Here is a 16644-nt window from a genome sequence, read left to right as displayed (position 1 = left end):
CCTATTTTAATCTGAGCAGACACGAGGAACCAAAGTGTCTGCTTTCAGCTGTATTGGCCTTGTTTGACAATACCTGAGCTTTGCCCCCCCCCAGCTGCTGCACTAATACATGCCTCCAGAGTGCTCTCAGAGGCCATACTGCTCCTTGGTTATCTTTTGAAATGTCTGAAGTCCCCACAGAGAAATACTAGCCACGTTGCCACATATGGCAACCTTTTCCCTAAGATAACAAATTAATTCTGTGTGTCAGTACCTCCAGCTTTGCCTTATCCCCCACTGCCTCGTGACCAAAGTCACACCAACAATCCTGCAGATAAGGAGAGGCAATTTTGTCTCTCTTATACCTGTCTCCAAGAAGGTACAGTCCCCAATGGCCACACACAGTGGCAGTGTAAGTAATAATCTGTACCTTGCATGGGGAGGAACAAGGTGTTCTTGTACCGTGCTGTTGCCAAATGGACTACTGGATAAAAGCTGGGGTTGACTGGACTAGATTCCCCTTCTATTAAGCTGCTGCTCTTTTCTCAGCAGTGGGTGCAGTAGCTCAACTCTTAAGTCTTCACTGCTGGACTCGGAGAAGTAACATACTACCCTCCAGTTAGTGCCTGTTTCATATACTGAGAAGAGTAATTTAAACATAAAGTGTTAACTGTGCTCTCTCCCCTGCCCAAAGCAGGGCAGGCATTCCAAATCCTTCCTGTAAATGAAAGTCAGAGTGTAACACTCCATTAATACTCATGAATGTGGCTTGTACTCCATGTCCCAGGGCAGTGTCAAAGGCAGCAGCCCTTCATTGTGGTGGGGAAAGGTTCCACATGCACATTCTCTGCTCTTGCTCATTTGTCCAGTTGTTTTGGCTTAACAAGAGATGGCATCATGGCACACGTTGGAGCATCACGCATCCCAATGGCACTGGGGGGAGCAAGGGATTCCCTCTCAGCTCCAGCTGGAGTTCTGCAGTTCCTCTCGGAGCCAGGTTGGAAGAGGTTGCCCAAGTCTGTTCATCAGCTTGGATAATTCAATGTTGTGCTCCCGGTAGAAGTCTCTTAGGAACAGCCTTGACTGTGTGGAAAATACAGACCAGATTAGTGTGAAAGAAAATGTTAACCTCAACATATGTTCCATAGGTACTCTAAGGCACAGACAGTAGGAAAACCCAGGTTGGTTTGCTGGGTTGTTTCTACATCTCTTACTGGCAAGAGATTTGTGATAGATACTCACTGAGGAATCCATATCGGGGTATTTTCTTCCTTTACTCTTTCCTAGGCATTTAGTCTTTCCTCCATCTAGCAGCTGGCACCAAAATCCCTTTGCTTCATCAAATCTGAAAAGGACACTTGTCTTTAGAAGATATGGCTGCATGCCCAATTGGCAGCAGCAGAAATTAAGTAACTCCATAGGTATTTTCTGTTTCGGTGCTTTACAAATTGTATTTATTTATTTATTTATTTATTCATATGGCTGCATGCCCAATTGGCAGCAGCAGAAATTAAGTAACTCCATAGGTATTTTCTGTTTCGGTGCTTTACAAATTGTATTTAGGTTTTATTTATTTATTTATTTATTTGGGGTTTCAGCTTTATGCAAATTTCAGAGGTAACATGGTGTTACAGTATTTGTTTGTTAAGCTGGGGGGGTGGGGCCTGAGAATAATAATCAATGTTTTAGTCTATGCAAATTGTTTTACATCTCCTTGTTATAGTTGCGAAGTATTAGAGAATCCCCTGACCATTTAAAGAGTCAGTGTTTCTTTTCTTGCTGTAACACAGGTATAAGGCAATGCTGGGAGCCATGTCTGGGTCCAGTCTGTCCTGTCCCCTCAGTGGGCCAAAGGTGAGCTTGAGGTTTGAGCAAGTACCTCTACCAAACTCTGAGACAAGTTGACCAATACCATTTTCTGACCCTGGCTGAAGGGAACTAGCAAGGGCACCACTACTGTAAATATTCCATTTAGCATGACTACGTGCTTTCAAGTAATATGACATGTCTCTAAATCTGCCCTCCTCTGGGGAGCCATGTGCCACCCCCTTGGAAAACAACTGTAGAAGGAGAACTGAAAGGGTTGTCCTCTAGTGTTAAAGAAAATGGCAATTGCCATACGCCTACAGGCACACACACCGCCCACTACCCTCAGCTGCCATAGGCTGTGATAGCAGAGATGTGAAAACACCGGTTTCAGCTGCAAAGAACAATATTCAGGATCCTCAGTGTGTTTGCAGAGTTTCCACTGAAGACTGATACAGCCACAGTTCACCTTCAGCTAGCACTTAATCTATTCAGATTAACTGCACTTGCACTGTGGGCAGGATCACAGTAACGGCTGAGTAACATCCTTCAACTTAGTAGCAGTGAGGTAGTGCCTCCGCAAATGCTTCCTCAGCCAGCTCTGGGCACCTGCCAAGTCCATGTCGTCTCTAATAATAGGCTCTGTACCTGAAAACTGTGTGATATGTCCCTAATCTCCATCTAGTTGAAGCTATGGGCAGCCTGTCACACATTTTTTATCATACTTCCTCTACTTTCTCTCAGATAGAGGCCTAACACAAAGCATAAGGAGCACTCGTAGTTCCAGCACCTTTTTTGCAACCACGAAGACCAAATGGACAACAGTGTAATTACTGTTGTGAGCAACTTGATGCTTCTTCATGACAAATGGGTGAAAAACACCCATTCCCCTTTAATTTCTGGAAAGATTAAGCTATGATTCCAGTCTGAGCATAGCACCTTCTGCTATCTGAACCTCATTTTAGGGTTAGGCATACCTCTGAAACCCCAGCAGGTCTTGCAGTCAGAGATAAGTATTCTTCCAATCAAGTGCTTATTAGTATCACCCTTGGCTAAGAAAGCACCCTCCCAATAACAGTTTCCCTACCTGAGGGCCTGGGTGTAGTTGAAGAGTGGCGTAACTCCCAAGAACTTCTGGATGTTGTCCATTACAGAGGCAGGGTTATGTCTCAGCTCCTGACCATCCACAATGAGAAGCTGAAAAGACAGTAGCCACCTTAGCCTCTGAGAGCTTGTGCTGAATGTCACCCGTGAAATTCCTGGATCTCAAAACTGCCCTGGCCTTTGTGCGTGAGTAAAGGCTGCCCAAACCTGTTTATTCCAGAGCAACACAGTGGGGGGTTGTGGCCCATTTGTCACCACAGACAGAGAAGTTATGATATGGACCACAAGCACTATAAGACCGTAGATCATGACAGGCTTTGCTTAATAAATGGCCTTTGGCCACACCCCATGTAACTGAGCGTTAAGGTCCAGCAGTAGCATGGTTCACAGACTGTCTCTGGAAATTTCATGTATTCTTTTTAAATATCAGCAGCCACTGTGCTGAGTATTCTTCTGTAACTTACGATTATTCTCCTGTTATGTGTAAGACAGAAAATAATGAACAACATTTGTGCTAATAAATTGCCTACACCAAAGAACACAATAGAGAAATAGTCACGTGAACTGAAGTCTGGGGAAGGTAGGAGACCCTGACCCATAGTAGGTACAGGTTGGTGTGGCTGGCTCTACCATTCCTCACAGCAGTAACCTCCAGGAACAGTAAGTCGATGAGACATGAGCCCAAGAATGTTTTCCCATGTCTCTTTTAGTCTTGGCAGATCTGTCATGTACAGTTTAGGCTGCTGCTTTGGCAGAGAGTAAGAGACTAAATGGGCATTATAAGACTCTGCTGGGTTCCAGACTGTCTGAGGATAACCCCAGCGGCAGAAAGGAACTTGAAAAAACCCATCCTGACTCACACGGTATTAAGACAGTTTATAAATTTCTTGGGAATTTAGAGACAGTAACGGTCTATATTATCTATTAATTGACTTTTTGCAAATTTATACAGAAAACAGAATCCTGACATCTCTGCAGCAAAGCCTCCTTTCAGCAGGCAGCTAAGGGCTTCACACCACAGGAATTAACAAGTGGCAGAGTTCAAGAGCCTCTTTTTAAAGCAATGAAACCACAGCAAGTACCTGAACACCTACTGGGCCTGAAGAGGGTCTCTGGGCTGTAGGCTGCCAAGATGAAAGGAAGGGAGTGCTAACACTGCTGTTCTTGCTGAATTTCTCGATATTGTGGAGCCCTCTAGGAGATCACGGTATCCTCCTGCACTCTTTACTTTGACAAGTACAATACAGTGCAAAGTTGAGTATTCAAGCCTGATTTCCTATCGGCTCGTAATAGAAGGACGCAAGTAGTGGCTCTTGTTCCAAAAGACAAGACAGAAGGTGAAATGAAAATGGGGCAGAGGAGGAAGAGTGTGTCCATGTATTACAGTTTGTAACTTACAAGGGGATCCACGAGAGCCTCTACTGCCAAGCCTCCTACCTGCCCAGAGGGGTAGTATGTCAGCCAGCGTTCTAGGTGAGTTGAATACCAGCCGGGGAGCAGGCATCGGCTTTGCAGGTTGCGCAGTTCCTGAGGGGCCTGGGATTTTGCAGAGATCACTTGGTAGAAGGTGTAATTGAGTGCCACAGGGTCACTGTGAGCACGCTGGTGCTGAAAAACAAAAGCTGAATTTAGGAGCAGGAACACAAAATTCCACTCTGCGCAGACCCCATGGACTCAGCACAAGCATCCACTGATGCCTTTGTACATAACTGTCCACGCTCTGCAGGCAGCCTGCATCATCTCCCCTGGCCCCTCCATGGAAATGGATCCATAGCTTTCTGCCCCAGGCTTTCATGCTGGAACATCTCTCTGGCACTCACCCACAGAACAGTGCAGGGAAGTTACCTGGTACCACGAATAGGCTCGGTCAGCAGGGTTGATCAGAACGGTAATGATTTTGGCTCGAGGCAGCAGCGCTGCACCACGTTTTGGTACCACCTCTGTGTCAAAGTAATTGGCACTCTTCTCAAACATGAAGTCTGTGCTGGCATTGGAGGGGATGGGAAAGAATTCCATGTACCTGCCGAACAGATGGGACACTGGTGAGCAGCACGGCCCCACGGCCCAACAAAGAAACGGCACGTGACAAAACGATGCCCTTAGGCAGACACAGTTTGCAGAACAACTGCACCTCCCCAGTAATGCAGTGAACGGGCAGACAGGTGCAGAGCTGGCAGAGGCCTGACTCTGGAAGGAGTGGCAGAGCGCAGCACAGGAAGTTGGAGATGATAAAAGGGTGAAAAAGTATTTTGCTGAGAGTGTGTTCTGCAAGTCCTCCGGCAGCGGAAGAAGAGGCTGAGGGTAGGGTGCTAGTTGTAAGCTCTAGGAGAAAAGAAGTTTTGTCCCAAGAAAAAGTCCAGAATCAGCTCCCTGCCCAGTCACTGACTGCTTAGTTTAGACCCATCTAAATAATTTCTCTCTTTGTACCTCAGTTCATAGTTGAGACAAAGGGTCAGGAGCTCTGCTCTGCCTCACAGGAGCTTGTAAAATCAGTCATGCAGAAATAGTCATCCAAATAGTGTGAGGGGAGAGAGTAATGGTGGGACAGGAAGACTGGTATCTGCTGAAATTTAAGCTGTACAACAAACTCAAATTCCATCCTAAACACAAAGAGTCTCCTCTTGCATGTGAGCTACACTCAAGCTGGATGGTTTTCCAGGGGATGCACGTAAAAGCCTACGTTTTCTAAGCCTATCTATCAGCTAGTACAACTGCTCTGTAGTGCTGGACTCATGTGAGCGTCACTCAAGTACCAACCATCTTCCAATATCTTTTCAACAGTCCTCTGATCAGAGAAGTCAGACAAAATCTCCCACAGCTCACGGGCAAAGAAATCCCACTGCAGAATGCCTTACGGCCACCCAGCTGTCCCTCAAAGCCACACATGAGGTAGTGCAGTGCCATGGCAGACCCAAAGTTCATGCTTTGAGCAAGAAACAACGTCAAAATTTCTCTGCCTGGAAACATAGTGGCATAATAGCGCCAATAGTGACACCAGTATTTCCCTGCCAGGTGGAAACACTTTATCAAAATTGTCTACGTGTACAGGTAAAGAACAGGGTATGCATGTGGCCAAAGAGAGACGCTGGAGCCGGTGCAAGGAATGCAGCGTCATCTCTGTTAAACCTAAAGGGCCCAGAACAACAGTACAGAGGTTGTCCCTCTGTCCTATCTGTCTTCACTTGGAAACCACAAACAACTTTTTAATGAGCACATGGTTGTCTCTTTTGCATGTCAAAGGAGAAGAAACCTCATAACAGCAGTGCATTCAACACAGACTGAATTTTTAAAGCTATATCATGCCTAGAAGTCTCCTTAGTGAACAGTCACTAAGATCAGCAACTACCTGTCCTGCTCCTGGGACTAATCAGTTGGGTTAGCGGGAAAACAGAGAACATGCCCTGAGCAATAGCAAAGGAAACTGCTGTTCAGAAATAGAGAAGCTACTAAGGTGGCTTAAATGGATGTACAGAGAGACTCAGGAGAAGACAACCTGGGCACACCTGATGACAACACCACATGTCGGGATTCTTACCAGTCGATTCCTTTATGATAGTTGGGTCCATTAAAAAACTGTATCTCCTCAAAGGTGGATGGACTTGGGAAGTTACTGGTAACAGCTGGATGCATGGTCAGGAAGAAGTGCACAGCTGTTGTGCCTGCAACAAGAACCAGTTAACAGGACCTGGGTCACACACAATGCTTGGCTGAATGAAAGGCTTTACACCACAAAAACCAGTCCCAAGTGGGTACATTCCTACCACGTGTGGCTAACCCACCCCTTAACTCATGCAGGTTACAAGAGCAGTGACACCAAGTACTTCGGGATTGAACTTGACTCAGCAATTCAATCCCACGCTTCAGCTCATACAGCTGATTTAAGTCACCTCCTTAGCATGACAGCTGTCACCCCCGCCAGCTATCTTGTGTTCTTACCACGGCAGGGCTGCCCCTATGCCTTTTTTCCCTGGTGGCAGAGCCATACTGTCATGTGGCAGAACCCATACCTGCTCAACAGGAGGTGGCCTGGGCAGTGCAGGACAGTATCACATGCTTGGGAAGGGACAACATTAGTGTCCTTGGATAAGAATTCAGCTGGAAATACCTTGGCCTGTCTCTGCTGTAGATATTTTCCCTTTACCCAGCCAAACCCAATAATCCTGCTCAGCACACAGCCGTAGGCCTCCAGCAGGCCAATAAATCAGCTGAGAAGGGTTTTCTCACTGTGCCATTGCAAGCAGCTTGGGCCATGATACAGGAGGGCTCGTTCTGCACAGACACCACCAGAGCTTCACAGTGACACGGGCAGGAGACAGCAGTTTAGCTGGGACAAGCTTCCCTCAAAGGCCAGGACCACTGTTTGCTGTGCGTTGCTGGCGACTGCTGTTTCACTGCGCTACAGAGAAAGCCAAGGTTTGAAGACCTGGCTTTGGCTGAAGAAATGTTGCTTTCTTCAGCCTAGAAGGACTCCTCATTACAGTAAATACAGCCATGTCATTGCCAGTCACAGTGCCGGAGCAGTTAAGAGGTGGTGACAGAGGTCAGACCAAAAAGGATCTCTGCCTCCCAGTGACAGGGACATGGAGCATGCGGTGGGCACACAGATCTGTTGCAACAGAAGCCCTAGGAGGCATTCATTGTAACCTTTGCGAAGCATGTGTTAGTCCTGCTGACAGCTTGCGTTTGTGACACACTAAGAAAGGTCACAGTTTTTATGAGCTTATATGGAAAAGCCAAAACACAGCTCTGCAGGTAGGGCTTTTCCCTGCACATCAGCACTGAGCCAAGCAAAGTGCCAGGGTGCAAAGTACTGACAGACTTGCCAGATGTAGGTTACAGCAAATCTGAGATTCCCTGAAATGTCCTCTGCAGCCATTTGGCAGCTTGCACAAAGGGCAGCTCTACAGGCCTACAACACAGACCTTTCCAGCTCTCCTCTCTGGAGGAAGGAGATGGAAGCTGCAGTATATCTCTAGCTAAAGGATTCACATTACCAGTTTTCTGAGGTCCCACGACAAGGAACTTGGGGAGTCGATCGCATGTTTTCTCTTTGGACCAGATATCCTTGTGCCTCTTATCATCGCAGGGATTCTGCAGCACAAGTGATAGGATTAAGCATTACCACAGGATCTAATGGAAAGGGGAGGAAAAGCTTTGGAAGGCCAGTCCTCCCGGGAAAATGCCATTAGCATAAGAAGAACACTTCACAGCCACGCTGCTGCTGTGCCAGGCATCAAGAACAGTTAAGTGAAAACACTGGGGAACATTTTCAAAAGCTTTAAAGTGACACAGGAGCCAAAGTCCCTCTGAGAGTGTTAACCACAGGCCTTGCCCTATGGGCTGGGCCACCATGATAGTACAGCTCAGCATCTGTGAACTTCTGGCAGACAGACAACTCTATCACCTTCAGTTAATTTCATCTGCTCATTACCATGCAGAGAGCTGCTGCACGGGGATAAAATGGAATAAGCATGTTTTTGTTTAATGAACATGAATTCTGCAGTGTGAAATTACTTTAAGATTAATCACATTAACATGCTTGCAAGCTCCTCCAGCACCAAACAGGGTTCTTCCTTGCACACTTAACGTTTCACAGCAGCTTGTTCTGATAAAGCCCTTCAACAACCCAAATGCCTGCAAGCCTTCCTCCCAGTCACTTATGATGGCCATCCCTGTTCCTAAGTTCACATCATGACTGTGTCCTACTGCTCCTACTCCCCATCCCCCTTCCACCTTGCAATTTGCCACCTGCAGCCTCAAGCCTCAAAGGTTAAACCTAAAAGCTTTAAGCATCACCCCTCTATGCTCTAGATCAGTGGTCTTGCCACACTTTCCATGTGGGACACACCCTTGGAAAACCACTAGGAGCGGTTAAAGCTGCCTTCTCCCCTGCCACAAGGGATTCTTCTCCTGGGGAAAGATTTCAAAGTACTTTTTTGCAAGTTGGACAGGGGGCAGTGTTTGCAGGCGAAGGTTGGTCCAGCACTGCACAAACTTCACCAGGCTCTCAAAAGTGTATAGTCCCAGACGGTCATTCCCATAGTTGGACAGGTGGGTCATGAAGATGCTGATCTGAAAACAGGAAAGATGTGGGATACTGGTAAGTGAGGTAACTACTGTTTCCTCCTAGGTTGATTCTACTGTCAGCAAGAGCCTGTTAACATCTCGAGACTGCTGTGGCTGCCTGGGCTGATGAATGTGTATCTATCTGCCAATATACAGTGCTGCCTTGATAAAAATGAAAGAAATGTGAGACAGAAGGAACTCAGGAGATGAAGGACACACACCTCTCAGTAACCCCTAGGAATGGTGTGTGGGGTGCTAAATGAGCCCTGGCTGTGAATCCAGAACAGTTTGAAAATCCCATTCAAGTGGCTCTGGGACATTTAGGGAAACAAGCGTTAGTTAGTGACTCCCTCCTAGTCAAAACCTTGCAAAGTCTCTTTCATGGGAGAACAGGAGCTTCCCTTCCTCTCCCCAAGGCACAACCAGGGCCACCCCTCTAGCTGTGGTGCCAGCTCAAGCAGGGGAGCAGGCCAGGGAGAGGGGCAGCCTACTGCAGACCAGGGCACAGCGGCACAAGGGACAGTTTTCACAGGAGTTATTTCTAGGCACACAGTCTGTCAGCTTCATTCACCTTGGAGTTGACATCTCAAGTGTAAAGGAACAACTGGCAATTCACACTTCAAAATACAAACAAGCGTACCTGGGGATCTGAACACGGGCTGCAAAGAGACACTGCACTAGGACATTGTCCTAGCAACAGACACCACCTGATAACGTTTTAGCTTGCAAGAGCCTTCAGCACAGGCAGCCCCTGAAACATGTCCTGCCAAGCCTGAGGATGTAAACCTTGGGCAAAGCGGAACGGAGCACCCATGGGAGGACCCCCAGCACTGGAGTGCTCAGGAGCCCATGTGCTATCTCTGCCTTGCCAAGCCAGCTCTTCTCTCAAGCAGATACTCTTCCCTCCTGTCTGTTTTTCAGTATTTTAACTTTCGGAAAAGAGTGTGAAAGACTGCTGTCAGCTTGACTCTGGTGTGTGGCTTTGACAGGTCCCATGGAACTGGGCATCTCAGTGCCTGTTACACAACAGCACTTTGCCAGACACAAACCACACCGCAGCTTGAGGTTAGCAAAACAAAAGCACTAAGGCCAAAGGAAGAATGACTGTGTGGATGATTTAGCACTCCCTGCCCAGTGTCTGCTAGTGCAGAGAAGGAAAGAGACCTCAGTCATAGTAGGGGCACCCACTGCTGCACAGTTCACAGCTTAATTCTGATGATGCCAGGTATGGTCAGCAGGCAACAACAGGCTTCTCTAGCAGGGGGCAGGAATGGCTCTCCCACTCACAGTAGGGGCAGAACAAATGGAGGAAGCATGAGACAGATGGTCTTGGGATGAAGACATCTGCTGGCAACTCAGGTCTGAAATCATTTTTCTGCCCAGTGTCACCATGGACTGGTCTCAGTGTGACAAGAGGTCCTGAGAGATAGTAGCTCTTTGTGCCTGAGCCACCCCCAAGAAACCATGAATTTACTTTAATTCTGTCCCTAAGGTGCTCATACCCCCAGGTCTTCAGGTAGGCAACATGAAACAGTGGCAGGACTCTGGGTCACATGGAAAGTAAGCAGAGTTAAAGATTCATCACGTTCATCTGCCTGTGAATTTTTCACTTCTGGTTTCCTACTGAGCTGACAGAGAGACCCTGTCAGACAGGCTTTGGCACCTGCACTTCAAAGAGCAGCGTGTGCTTCATGCTGTTGTGTAAAAAGAATGTGCTAAATACAACACAGAGCAAAGGAGAGGAAGATCTGTGTAACTGCAGGGCCCTGCCGTGGAGCACAAAGTGGCAAAAGGATGTCTCATGTATTTTGCCCATTTCTGGGAGACACTAGGAAAGTGGTGTGACAGCAAAGGCTGGCTCATCCCTTTGACTTGCAAGCGAAACATTTAGAGGAAAAAAATTGTTGCATGAAGCATCTGGCTCACTGGCATAAATCAAGTACTGCAACAGGGAGGACGCAGGTCACCACCTGGTGCCCCTTCAAGATTTCCAGAATATAAAAAGCCTGCATGTGGTCCAGGTTAGCAACTGTCTCTCAAGACTGACTACATTTGGTAAAATGGCTCACACAGGTAATGCTGTCACCTGCAAACAGTCCCAAGCAACTGGATTAGAAGAAGACAAGGGCTGGAGCACCTCTCCTACGAGGACAGGCTGAGAGAGTTAGGGCTGTTCAGCCTGGAAAAGAGAAGGCTCCAGGGAGATCCTACATGAAGGGGCTACAAGAAAGCTGGGGAGGGACTTTTTACAAAGGCAGGTAGTGATAGAACAAGGGGAAATGGCTTTAAACTGGAAGAGGGCAGGTTTAGATGAGATATTCGGAAGAAATTCTTTCCTCTGAGGGTGGTCAGACACTGGAACAGGTTGCCCAAGGAAGTTGTGGATGCCCCCTCCCTGGAAGTGTTTAAGGCCAGGCTGGATGAGGCTTTGAGCAACCTGGTCTAGTGGCAGGTGTCCCTGCTGATGGCAGGGGGGTTGGAACTAGATGATCTTTGGATCGCTTCCAACCCAAACCATTCTTTGATTCTATGAAGACAAGGCAAGCCCAACCAAAGAGCCATCTCCCTGTACTTCTAGGTGTGCAGTCATGTCCTGTAACACACATGCACTGTTTAACAAGGCCTGGCAGCTTGCTCTGCCTTGCCACAGCTCCTGCTGCCAAAACAGCTCTAAGCACTACTGACATAAGCTACATTCAAGTCCCATCTCTCCCTCCCTCCCATCCACACCCAGTCACCCCAGGAACTGGGTTGGTAATAACACCTCCCTTCTCTCCCCCTACTTTCCACTGTCAGCATGCCATGGTTTCCCTTCCTTTACTCTGAGGAAAGATGAGCGGAAAGGTCACGGAGAGCCTAGAATACAGAAAACAGGAGGGTATGACCATCCTCGCAATATGCAGCAAGCAGCTGTGGGCACAGCAGTAACCTGTCTGCACAGCGTGAGCAGAAGTGTTTGTGAGAAGTGATCATAAAGATGCCCTTTGCTTCTGGGAAAGAGCGACTGGGCACATGGCAGCCTGTCTGCTGAACATCAACAGCTATTCTCCTTCCTGACATCAGACCTTGTTCACTAGTCAGAAGATCAAACATCTTCTGTTTGCACTGTGGAGTTAATCATACGCGTACAGGCTTGGAGACTCCTGCATGCATAGATCCACTCAAAGGGAGCTGGAAGCACCAAAAAGGACTGAAAGAGCCTGGTCCAAGTTTGCTACGGATCACTGCTGGGGCTGCAGGGCTGGCCAGCTTTCTATCAGGTCTGTGAGATGGCTCTATCAGTGAGGGGAGGAAAAGGTCTGAGTCACTGTGCAAACATGAGCAATGACAAGGAGCTTAGAGCACAGTACACTGCTGACAGAGAGAGAAATGCTCCACTGCCAAAAAGAAGCGTAAGTGTAAACATCGGAAGCATCTGAAGGCGCCTGAAAGAGTTTTAAAAGTCACCACGAAGAGCCAACAGTAAATCTGGCACATAAGCTCATCCTGTACCAGAGCACAATCTTTCCAAACTTTTTGGGTCACAGGTCACTGACAGTTGCTTCGACCATCACATGCTTATCAGCAAATTTTAATGGGGGTAGCTCTAGAAATTACGTTTCTACAAATCCCTTGTAGAGGCACAGCCTCCTATACTCATGATCTCTGAATTACAGTCTGGCAACTGGTTTTCCAAGAGAAACCTAGAGCTCTTCAGTTTCACAGTGGCATTCTTTAAGACCTGATGATTATAAAAAGGGACAAGGTGGAATTCACCCAACACATGGGAAGAAAAGCCCAGAAAATAAAGTAGTTTCTTTCCATTTGACCGATCACTCTGTATGTAATGCAAAGAACAGACTTTTATTAAACAGGTAGATTTGGTTGTCATGTGTAAAGAAAACAATTCTGTCTCAGGTAACAGGGACAGAATGCTGGCTTCCAGACCTCAGGTACGGAAGCTTGGTTTCCAGACCTGGAAGTATAAACCCTTGCAGCTTTTAAGCTAAGGCTGTTGTAGATCTATACGTTCTGCAGATGATACACCAAGACAGAGCTAGTCACAGGCTAACCTTCAGGAACACAGCACCTGTTTGTACTCTGCAGCCTGTCTGTGTGATGCACCCAGAGCACATTGTGAGGATCTCTTCACTATCACGGTTCTACTTCTAAGAGTAGAGAGGAACTAAACACTAGAAAAAGCAAGAGACAAGAAAAAATTAAGCTCATTGAGGGAAAAAAGACTTGATTTTTGATTCACTGAGCCTCTACAGCCCCGAGCCAAAGTAGCTAAAGCTGTGTATTCAACCCTGCAATCAAGATGCAAAAGAAGGAGGGAATGAAAGCAAACATCCCAGTGAGCAGAGCTACTGATGTTACATGACAAATCCCACAAACAAGTACTCAGTGACTGGGACCAGTACTCAAGGGTTCCCACCTAGTGAGAAACAACCTACTTTCTCTCAGATCTGTTTGCTTGCATGGCTTCTGGCCCATACTCAGGCACTTGCAGAAAAGATGTATAAAGGAGAAGTAAGAAGGTAGAAATCTGGAAGTCATGAGAACAGAAAAGATTAAACATCATTATATTCAGGAGTGGCTTTAGAGGTAGACTCTCTAAAATCACAATCTAAACCTGGCAGGGCAATGTCCATTCATAGAAAGAGAGGACAACAGGTGCCAAATGAGCTTTAGTAAGAAACAAATTCAGGTGGGGAATTAAGAAAGTTACTGTACAATCAAAAAGAGCAGCATGTCTTCCTGCTGCAGCTAGCAAGCGGGAATGTGAGAGAGTGTGACCTGTGGTTGGAGAGGGCTACAAAGCTTCATCTCATAATTCTATCCATTCAGGATCTTTAAAAAATGTGTGTCTCTTGCCACCTAGTACATCTTCCCAGCTTCAATGAGAAGTGAGAAACTCATGTGATTTGCCAACCATGGCTGAGAACTGGGAAGGGATTGCAGGGTGTTGAAGGTACTACATTAGCTTCGTGGCTTGACAGAACTGTCAAGTATTGAAAGGGAAAAAGAAACACCTGTGTTTTTGGGAGATCCAGATCTCCCAAAAATGCCTTAAGATGACAGCTACATCACAAAAAAAGCATGCAGAAATGGTTTCAAGTGTATACCTACTGAAAGAAAGGGGGGAACATTTCGTAACAAAAGCCCAAAGAAAGCAATTATTCTGAACAAAACTCCTCAGTGAGCCAGGGGAGAAGCCAACAGGCGGCGGATGTATGTGGAACAGAAGGAGCCAAGGAACATCTTGCTTCCGATTCATGAAGATGCAGCAGCCTAGGTAACACCCACTCAACACTGGGCCATGCTCAGCATGTCACCCTGGCTAGTTCCTATCTGCAGAGTGTTGCACTTGTCAACACTCAATACTGTCGTCTCCCGAGCTGTGTGTAAAGCAAAGCAGCATTAACTAGCAAGTACCTCCTTGGCCCTCTTTTTCACATCTCGCTTAGCATCAACACTGGAGATGCCCACACTGTGATGGGTGATTACACTGAACCTCCCGTAAGATCTAGTTTTTTCCCACATCAGGCACATAAGCTGAGACACCTGTGCACTGATTCCCCTTTCATATGAGCTTACTGGGTTCAGGAGCACCGTCAGGAAGAGTTCACCACCACGAATGCTCTTGTCCAACTCCTTTGAGCCACCAGGATATTCATTATAGAAGATAGTGTGAGTAAAAAGACCACAGGTCTGTCGAGGCAGAACCTGGCAATATTGGAGAAAAGCAAAGTTAGGCAAGAGGCAGATGCAGCAGAATCTACACGATTGTGTCAAAGCAGCACTCTGTGGATCAATATAAAGCGTAAGGGACATAAGTGACATAGGTTTCAGAAGACTCTTGATATTCCTCCCAACCATCTACTCATCACAGTGCAAACAAGTTAGTGGGATCTCCTTTTAGTCTTGTGCTTGGTTTTGGTCTCAGTTCAGTACTGACCTCTGAATCATACTGAGAAACACAGAAACTGGCTTTAGCAAAGTTTTTTCTCTTTGCTTGACTTAATGATTTTGGAAACACTGGTGATATTAAATGATATTAAGACTAGTATCTCTGATGCAAGTCACTAGGAGACTGTCCCATGGGCAGGAAAGTGTGCTCTGCTCACCCAGCTGTGCTCACCATGATTCCATTATGGATGAATCCACGCCGGTACCGGGCAGGCCGTAGGTGTGGATATTCCTCTGTGCTCGTTACTTGGATGCTCCAAACAGATTTCCATGCCTCATAGAGTTGCGTGTGGACAGGATAAACCCCAGAATGATGGGGAGCTACAGCATAGCCCAAGTCTGTGGGAATCCCATGCTCCTGGAAACAGAAGATGCAGCTTGATAATTCAATATTTAACTAATATCCTTAATAAGAAACATATTTAGCAACAGACGCCAAGTTGGAGCAAGGTGACAGAGTAACATGAAAACTCTCAGGATTGTGCAACCTGAAATACTACTTGTACTTCTTGTTTTATGCATCTATAGAAATATAAGAATGATGCTACATCAACAAGGATGTCCAGCACTTGTAACAGCTGCTGTAAGAATGGTCTTGTAACTTGCAGGTGTGACAAATCAGATTAATTCACAAGCCTTGCGTCAGGTTCCTTGGTTACTGCAAACTAATCAATGCTGTTAAGTGACACATCTCACCCCTTCAACGCCTAGATCTGAGTCACTAGAGGAGGAAAACAAAGTTTCCTTAACTGATAGAGAAGAAGACAACTGGGCTTTGTCTTGTCTCTAGCAATTCAAAGAAAAGCAGACATGAAGCAAGAGACTGTTGAGGGTAAGGATATGGGCCCTGGGGCTACACTAAAATGACAGGAAATATCTGAATATCATGGGTTTTAATTCCACTGTGTGGTTCTGGTAACAAAATGAATGATGACAGCTCTGCCCTGGTGATGTACAATGAAAACAGAGCCCCTAAATGAAGCAGCAACCTTCTCCTTCACACTGCTAGCCTGTTTGATGTTAAATACGTGTAACTGTTCTGTGCTTTGTCTCTCTTTGCAAAAGATTACGCTGTTATTTAACCAGGAAAAGAAGGAGCCTAAATTGTTTCTGTAATGCTGCAACTGTGCTCTGAATTCAAGATCATTCCTAATCTCTGTGTGTGTCATGGGAACTCAAGACAGCAGCCTGCTATTCCCAAGAGGATTACCATCAAAAGAACCAAACCTGAGGTGAAGAGGACATTTCAGTGAAACACATACACTATATTCAACTCTGAGCTGAAAGCATCAAACAGACATTGTTCCAGCAACGCAGGATGTTCACGGCTTCCCCCTCCTCTGCCAAAACCCAGGGAATTTCCCCTGGACTTCCTAAACAAGTAACTCCCTCCAGCTTTGTCTGGGGAGGCCAGAAGTAGGGCTGTTAGCACACAGAGCATTTTATACTACTGACCAGGTGACTTCCTTACAAAACCACAGTGAATAAGGATGGAAAAGGAAATACTTTCTTACTGCCAGAGTTTGTAAATTAATTGGATTTGGATGGTAATGCTACAAGTTCACAGCTCAGCAAACAAGAGCCTTGGGATTTACACCCTGGAACGTGGCAGAGCTGCCTGGGGCCATGCAGGTGCCAGGAAGCAGTTCCCATTGCACAGTCAGGCACAGGAATGGTGTTTCTTGCCTGAAGACAGCAGGAGCCACGCACCAGTTTAAACTTTCAGAACTGCCTTTC

General features: G+C 46.5%; 1 protein-coding gene across 2 annotated transcripts in view; it reads right to left on the bottom strand.

Moving 5' to 3' along the window:
- Positions 1–415: 415 nt before the first annotated feature.
- The window catches only part of NDST2 (N-deacetylase and N-sulfotransferase 2), a 25319-nt gene continuing 9090 nt past the window's right edge, over positions 416–16644 (bottom strand). Inside the window, exons 4-13 of one of the 2 annotated variants that reach the window (XM_029086458.1) lie at positions 15080–15265; positions 14536–14664; positions 8778–8961; positions 7884–7979; positions 6425–6548; positions 4735–4909; positions 4327–4497; positions 2873–2982; positions 1222–1324; positions 416–1062 (exon numbers count right to left, since the gene is read on the bottom strand). In XM_029086458.1, the coding sequence (XP_028942291.1) occupies positions 937–1062; positions 1222–1324; positions 2873–2982; positions 4327–4497; positions 4735–4909; positions 6425–6548; positions 7884–7979; positions 8778–8961; positions 14536–14664; positions 15080–15265 (1404 nt within the window). In that variant the 3' untranslated portion in view covers positions 416–936. The remainder of the gene's footprint in view (positions 1063–1221; positions 1325–2872; positions 2983–4326; positions 4498–4734; positions 4910–6424; positions 6549–7883; positions 7980–8777; positions 8962–14535; positions 14665–15079; positions 15266–16644) is intronic. The other variant, XM_029086459.1, reaches the window with a different exon arrangement.

The sequence above is a fragment of the Antrostomus carolinensis genome, unplaced genomic scaffold (genome assembly GCF_000700745.2).
Source record: "Antrostomus carolinensis isolate BGI_N321 unplaced genomic scaffold, ASM70074v2 scaffold3838, whole genome shotgun sequence".
Lineage (NCBI taxonomy): Eukaryota > Metazoa > Chordata > Aves > Caprimulgiformes > Caprimulgidae > Antrostomus > Antrostomus carolinensis.
The sequence above is the reverse complement of the archived record's forward strand: the minus strand, read 5'-3'. Positions and strand labels throughout refer to the sequence as shown.